Consider the following 7,665-nt stretch of genomic DNA (forward strand, 5'->3'; position numbering starts at 1 on the left):
AAGAGAGAGTGGTCGAAGCAACCGTGCCCCGAAGGTCGCCGCATAGCTATCAAAATGAGGAGGCAGACACAACCCCGAGACAGAGGCGGGCCCGAAGAAAAAAAAGGCACGAGTTGGATGGTTGCCATCACACCGACTAACCCCATCACTATCAAGATCTCGCGGGACAAACATGGCTCGCGAGAAGACCATAACTCCTCTCTCTATTGCACCGCTATGGAGATCATTTTTGGTGGACACATCAATTATCTCTTTCATTGCTTCTCCAAACAAATATCTCTCCCTTTGCAAAGCACGGGCATATGTGCTAGTCTTCTTTAAATTGGAATAGTTATGTTAGAAAACATGGTCAGCAGAATGTACCATGAAATCATTTTTTCAGTACTTTGTGACAGATCCAGAATAGTCAACTTAATTAATTAAGATCCAAATGGCAGCAGCAATGTGTAGATGCACGAAGAAATGTAACCAAAATAACAGAGGGAATTAAAGATGCCTCATAAGCATGTTTTCACTTAAGATATATTAGAATGACTTCAGAGATATCCGAGGCAATATTGATTGTGAAGGACCAGTAGCTTATGCAGATAGCTGCAGTGTGTTGGCTGGAACATCACAGCTTCATGTTATTATTGCTCAACATAATCATCATTCTTTCCCTATAAAGTAGCACTAGGTTCTTTTGCTGCCAATCATTAATTATCTGATCCCATGAGGCATTATTACCATGCTAGCTCTGTATAATGCTGGTGGTCTTCTCACTGCAATTCACAGTCAACATGCTGCTAATTTTGAGTTTTGCTTCTTTTGTTCTTACATGTAATTACTTTGTTCCATCTTTGTTATATGCCAGTGCTGATGTCTTGAAGGTGAGCTTGCTTAATAAGCTCGTGGTCGAATAAGAAAATGTTATTTGATGTTGTTTTCACATCTCTCTGAAAGTTCTCATTGGTATGTAGAGAAACAACTACTAAGCCATACTAAATGTGGAGCCTCTGTTTCATCTGTGTTTGTATCCATGAATATCTTGAATTGGTTTTACTTTGATGGTTTATTGTTTGTTCAAATATAGGCTGTCTGCCAGTTTTATTTTTCTTCGTTGTCAAATAGGATAGGCATATGTAATTCTATTTGCTCCGCACTATCTAAATCCTCATTGAAATACAATTTAATCTAAAAATCTCGTTGTTTTCATCCAATTAATAACAACTTCGGGGGAAATCTTCATGACACACGACCAGAAACAATAGCTCATTTATTATTAGGGAAAGATAAACAGAAAACAAGAGCACATCAATTGGAAGCGCATCGCGCTCCCCGGCCTCCGCAACGACTCTCGGCCGCCATACCTCCTGGCCAAGATCCGCCGTCACCAAGGTCCCCCCACGGCGCTACCTCTGACTCCCGCGCCGGCGCCCCGAGAAGACAGCCTCCCGTTGCCTCACGACCGTGCTCCGTCTATCCTCGCACTCTCCGTCATGCGCCACCACACCAGAGACGACCACCGCGCCGCCCACTTGACGAGACTCCCCCGCGCGAAGAAATCCCGTCAGGGCGCGCCACCACCGCCGGCGCCGACGGCGGTCAGGGATTAGGGGGAGGAGGGGTGCTCGGGGCGGCTAGGGTTTCTCCTTCGGAGCCGCCCGCACAAGCGACCTGGGAGGGAAAGGGGATGGAGGATCTTTCCCATCACTATTCACACGTACATCAACCGTGTTTGAGAAACAAACTCAAAAAAGGACCGTGCTTGTGCTTGTAAAAAGAAAAGAAAAAACAGTCTCCCGCAACAACAGTATTCTAATTTCTGACCAACCCGGCGAGACCTTACCACTAGCGCCCACCGTGTCTCCGCCGTCGCGGCCGACCGGCCGAACGTATATTCCCGTCGCCGTTCTCCCCCGAGACTGCCGTCAAACCGGTCAGAGCCGCTGTACTGCCACCACCGCTAGTTTATGACCTGACCCCGGCCGCTTCCGCCCGCGGCATGCGAGGGAAGAGGAAACACATGGGAGTAGTATGGGGCACGCCACGACGACGACGCCGAGGATTCCGAGGAATGGCGCGTTAATAAGTTGCTTCTCACGAGTCACGATCCCAAGAACCCAACTCACCTGCTCCCTCCTCTTCCTCTCCTCGTGTGATCAAGCTGCGATTCTGTGCTGTGCGTTGCGTGCTGTGCCAATGGCGGTCATGAGCGAGCTCGTCGGCACCATCGGGACGGGGACGGGCTGCTCGTGGTCGGACCTACCGGGCAACCTCCTCGAGTCCGTCCTCGCCCGCCTCCCCGTGCCGGACCGACTCCGCTTCCCCGCCGCGTGCACTGCGTGGTGGTCGGCCGCCAGCGCCGTGCAGCCCCGTGCCGTGCATGTGCCGTCCCCGTGGCTCATGCTCCCCTTCGACCCGACCGTGCGCCGGAGGCGCGGTGGTGGCACGTCCTCGGAGGGGGCGCGGTTCTTGAGCCTCTCCGACGGCAGAGCGTACAGCATCCCGCAGCCGGCCCCGGCCATATCAGACCGCCTCTGCGTCGGCTCGTCGCCCGACGGGTGGCTCGTCACCGCCGACGCCGCCTCCGAGCTGCACCTCCTCAACCCGCTCACCGGTGCGCAGGTTCCGCTCCCGCCGCCCGACACGCTCCCCTTCGTCCACGCCAGCCGCGACGCGGACGGCCGCGTCGTGACCTACAGCCTCCGGTGCTGCTTCGCCGACGATGACGCCGACGAGGCTGCGACCGTGCTCGTCCCGCCGGAGTCCTTCGCGCCGGACAGGCTCCGGTACGAGCTCTACGAGAAGGCCATCCTCGTGTCCGCGCCGCGGGAGGGGCATACCGCCGCGCCGGGATCGGGCGGCTACGCCGTCATGCTCATCTGCCAGCCTCTGTCCCGCATCGCCATCGCCCGAGCCGGCGACACGAGGTGGACGCTGCTCGACACGCCCTCGCGCCGCTGGGCGGACGCCATGCGTGCCTCCTCCACGGCTAGCGCCGGCGGGCGGCAACTGGTGTACGCGATGGACTCCGCAGGGCGCGTTGAGGCATGGGACATGGACGTCACGGCGGACACGACGCCGACCCGGAAGGCCATCGCGCCGCCGTGCTGCTGCTGCTCGCGGCGCGCGTGCTCCATGTCGGCGGCGTGCAGTAGATACCTCGTGGAGCTCTCGCCGGGGCGCCTACTCCAGGTCCACCGGCTCAGGGACGCAGCGAACGCGCGGAGGTGGGAGCCCCGGCCGGAGCAGGTCGAGTACACGACCGTCGCGGCCGAGTTCTTCGAGCTGATCGGTGGTCGGTGGGCGCCGGTGGACAGCTGGAACGGCCGCGCCGGCATCCTGGCCGGGCGCGCGCTGTTCTTGGGGAAGAACACGTCGCTGTGCATCCCGGTGGACGACTGCCCCGAGCTGAGGGGCAACTGCGTCTACTTCACCGATGACGGGCCGTGGTCGCACGAAAGGTGCCGCGAGGTGGCGCCGGACGTCGGCGTGCTCGACCTCGCCGACGGCAGCTACAGGCCGCCGCGAGGCGCGGCGCGGGACCTGCTCTGGAAGTGGCCGCCCCCAGTCTGGGTCTTCCCGTCGTGCGCCGACTGAATTGATCCGTCTGACTAGTGCTGGCAGGGCCAAGAGAGTGTTCGCCCCTATCAGCACAGAGCATTTCAAATGAAATGTTCGTGTATAGAATTTTGAAATTTTAGCAGCATTTAACATACAAAGAAGTTATGCTAACCCAAGAAGTAAAAGATCATGTTTTTTATGAGATGATAAAAGATCATCTATCTATCTACTACCCCATAAAAAAAAAAGAGTGCGGAGAACCAAACAATCAGACCCGTCCATCAACCAGATCTGATGGCCCTTAATTCTTCGATGTTTAACGCAACAAACCACGCAATTAAGCCTGGCCGCTAAAAAAATGTTCGCACGACCTCGCCACACCCCCACGACCTCACGCCTCACGCCGTTCCTCCCGCACGATCTCGCGTCTCTGCGCTGTTCCTCCCACAGCCGGGCGCGGGCCGTAGGTCGCCGAGCCGCCCTTCGCCGCGGCCCGCAGGTCCCCCAGCCGTCGCCGGAGCCACCTTTCGCCGTGGCCCGCAGGTCGCCGAGCCGCCGCCCTTTGCTGCGGCCCGCAGGTCCCCCAGCCGCCGCCCCGGAGCCTCCCTTCGCCGCAGGTCACCGCCACCTTCGCCGCCCTTCACCGCAGGTCTCCTCCCTGTTGTCCGCCCTGCCCTCCACCGCTCTTATCTCCTCAACAACGTGCATGGGTTGGTGTCGCACTCACCACGGAGAAGATCGCCAAGTACTTTGTATACATCCGATGTAAACCATCACCGTGCTGCGCCAAGAAGTGCCGCTGCGGCTTGGGTTCGCTAGCCATCGCGTGGAGTCGCCCTGGTTGCCGTCTCGACTCACCTCCATCACCACCACGAGTCATCTTTGTCGCAGTTGCCAGGAATCCCGTCACCGGCAAGGTATCTGTTCTCCGGTCCTCCCGCCCTGCTTGCTACGTGTGTGTGTGTGTGTGTGTGTGTGTGTGTGTGTGTGTGTGTGTGTGTGTGTGTGTGTGTGTGTGTGTCTTGTGTGGGTGCTTGATGTCGCTGGGTGCTTGCCGCTGATGGCCTGCTGCTGCTTTGCGCTTGTATCTTGTAATATGCTGCTATGCTTTGTTGTATACCGACGTTGTTTCTTGCTGCTAATGACCTGATGATGTTGTTGCTGTGTTGGCCAGGGTGTGAGTCCAGTGACACACAACATTCAATTATGAGGATCATGGAAATTATGATCATTCATTCATTGATGATATGAAAAGAGGCATGAAGGCAACATGTTCTATCAAGAAGTTTCTTTGCAAAGTAGATAAGCTTTATTTTGAGCCTCCACCAATTTATTGTTGTCCTTGTGTTGCTCGGACAAAATGAAATGCATCATACTATACTGCTGCTGCTACTGAGATTTGCCACAATTTCTGTATCATGTGTTACAATGAGACTCGCAGTTGCAGATTCAGGTGGAAAGGTAATCAATTTCCTAAGGCGAACCTTCATAATTGAATTCTGTAAACTTTTTTTGTTCGTGCTAATTTGTTCTAATTGATTAGCTCTAAGGTGGGTTATGTGTGACAAATGTGAACACTGGAAGCATCAGATTTGTGCCCTTTTTAATTTCAAAAGGGGTGATTCTAAAGAAGCAAAATGTACTTGCCCTAAAGTGTTGTTCTTGGGACTAAAGATCTGCCAAGGGTCGTGCTTAGCAATCATATACAAGAACAACTCTTTAAACGGTTCAGAGAAGAGAGACACGAATATGCCATTCATGATGGGAAAAGCTTTGATGAGGTTAGTGCTGCCTCATCAATTCACAGAATCTTACGTTTATGGATCCTATGTTTTTTTTCTTGGTTATGTCTTGGTTCCTCTTTTCTGAATATGAAATTTGTAGCTTGTGTACTTCTTAGAAACGGAGGTGTGCTGCTCCATCTGCTTATTTTTATTCTGTTTGAAGAATTGATAGTATTTAAATGTTTGTTTTGCTAGATCCTTGTTTCATGCACGTGCACCTTTTTTCGAACCAGGAGCTTTTCATTGCTGAATAAGTACATAGTTATAGTCATACTAAATGCTGAAAATGAAGCTAGGATTCATATTTATCCCGGCACACCTTTGCCGCTCAGGCAAAGCATTTTTTGCGCGCAGGTCAGCAGCAACATTAGTTGGTCTATGCACAAACTTAAATTGAAAACAATAAACTCTACTTCGTTCGATCACTTCCTTCAGGATGGGGGTGTTCAGTCTTCAGCATCACAGGACCAAAATATATTGCTGGTTGATGTATTGTTTTAATGAGGGTTTCGTTTACGAGTGTGTGCAGTATGTATAAGACTAGGAGTATTTGATGGTTGTCAGTTGGCAGTATCTATTTTGAACAAAGTTTGTAGTATGTATAGGGGTGATAGGTTGGGTAGGAACTTGTCCTCTAATTACTACAGTTGTAGTTAAATTACTATGGGGTGATAAGTTTGTAGTTTTTCAGTAACATCTCCATATCATTGAGTCTGAAAAACAATTGTAGCATCTTTATTATACTGGATTTTATTCATTTTGGTGGGCTGTGAGAATACCTTGAAGTAGAGAGAATACCTTGAAAAAGAATTGAAAGCCCACTAGGCTAAGAAAACTGCGGCGAAATCATCCTCCCATCCCTGGGCCAGTTCAGCATGTCCCTTTTAAATATGCAACAAACACAAGGCAAAAGATTAATCCATGTACTTTATCTTACCTTATATAGTTTGTCTTTAATCTAACCATGTCATCTCAGAATATTATTTGGTTGATATTTTACCACGTGCAACATATATGCAAATGTAAACACATGGCAAAAGGTCAGTCAATTCGCAGGGACTAACCTTGTACTGTTGCTATTTGTCCCAAAAATCTAATACTCATAACTAACTTCATTGCCTCCATTGTTAGGCTAAAATCTAGAGCCGACAGCGGAGTAATTACTAACCATCAGTTCACAGAAACGCAATCTGACGAGAAGTTACAGAGTAGATACTGATATGCCATGACCATCTGATAAGAAGAAAGCAGAGTATCTAAAGAAGCAAAACATATCCTGCTAGCAAGAGAAAGTTGTGGCGGCCAGTGAGAATATCGATGGATCTAGCTTAAGTACCCGCAATTTTCTTTCTCCATATATATTTTGTCTTCCAAAGATTAGTTATTGACAATTGAGATTCAATAGAATACCCAGAAGCATGAGTATTCAATATCTGCCTTTGTTCTGATCTGTAGAAGTAGTGGAAATAGCACTTGATTTATCATTCAGTGAGAAATCACAAAAATTTCAGTAAATCTCATATCTTCAGCAATTTGCTGGCGGGAGAGTGATGATTGTGGCAGCAAGCTCACTAGCGATGGAGGAAAAGCAACAGGAGGGAACATGAATGGGATTGGGCATTGGTATACTGAGTGTGTTAGTTTCGGTCAGGCTGCCCACCATGTGTGTGTTTCAGCTGAAACACCATAAAGCTATTTAATTATTCATGTTTATTTATCTTTCATTTCATCAAATTAAAATGTCTAATCAAAATTTTGTAGTCACGTAGGTGGATTATATTGGGGTTTATGGATGTCAAACTTCTGGATAGGAATGTTTCATTTGACTATATTGAGCATGTATTTCACTCAGAATCCCCACCATTGTTCTTTGTGGACTAATTCTGATTAATACTTGGCAAAAGCATATTGGACTATTCTTCTATAATTAATTTCGATTACTATATTTTGGGTAATTCTGATTTGGCGGGGGCATAGGACACACTTTAGAACAAAATTATTTACCATTTTAGTGGACTCGGAACTGAATGACGATACGGTGAGTAGTAGAAACTATGAAAAGTGATGAACACAACAGTGAACTCTTATATCCCGTGATTTTGGACAACCATCCTAGAAGAGGTCAAAAGACCAAACTCAGACTGTAACATGAACTCCTAATACCATCATTGGTGTTTTCACCCGGCATCAAACTGACAAACGCCGTCTTAATAGATGAACTTCGCTACTTATTCTCTATATAATAGATGTGCGTTGCACGTGCACGTTTACTAGTGTTAACAAAACGGAAATGACCCCGTTTGGTCCACCGTCCACAACCTCCCGCCGGTCACGC

General features: G+C 49.7%; 1 protein-coding gene and 1 long non-coding RNA gene across 3 annotated transcripts; both read left to right on the forward strand.

Moving 5' to 3' along the window:
* Positions 1-1,194: 1,194 nt before the first annotated feature.
* LOC125516327 (uncharacterized) lies at positions 1,195-3,759 on the forward strand. Its single transcript, XM_048681830.2, has one exon. The coding sequence runs from the start codon at positions 2,017-2,019 to the stop codon at positions 3,580-3,582; it is 1,566 nt and encodes a 521-aa protein (XP_048537787.2). The 5' UTR covers positions 1,195-2,016; the 3' UTR covers positions 3,583-3,759.
* Positions 3,760-3,953: 194 nt separating this feature from the next.
* Positions 3,954-6,965, forward strand: LOC147960640 (uncharacterized). 2 transcript variants are annotated; one of them, XR_015611313.1, is made up of 5 exons: positions 3,954-4,089; positions 4,125-4,463; positions 4,721-5,007; positions 5,090-5,327; positions 6,462-6,957. It is a non-coding gene; the product is annotated as an uncharacterized LOC147960640 (long non-coding RNA). The 2 variants fall into 2 exon arrangements; XR_015611312.1 differs by having other exon boundaries at positions 5,090-6,965.
* The last annotated feature ends 700 nt before the right edge of the window (positions 6,966-7,665 follow it).

The sequence above is a fragment of the Triticum urartu genome, chromosome 7A (genome assembly GCF_056163025.1).
Source record: "Triticum urartu cultivar PI428250 chromosome 7A, HENAU_Tu73, whole genome shotgun sequence".
Lineage (NCBI taxonomy): Eukaryota > Viridiplantae > Streptophyta > Magnoliopsida > Poales > Poaceae > Triticum > Triticum urartu.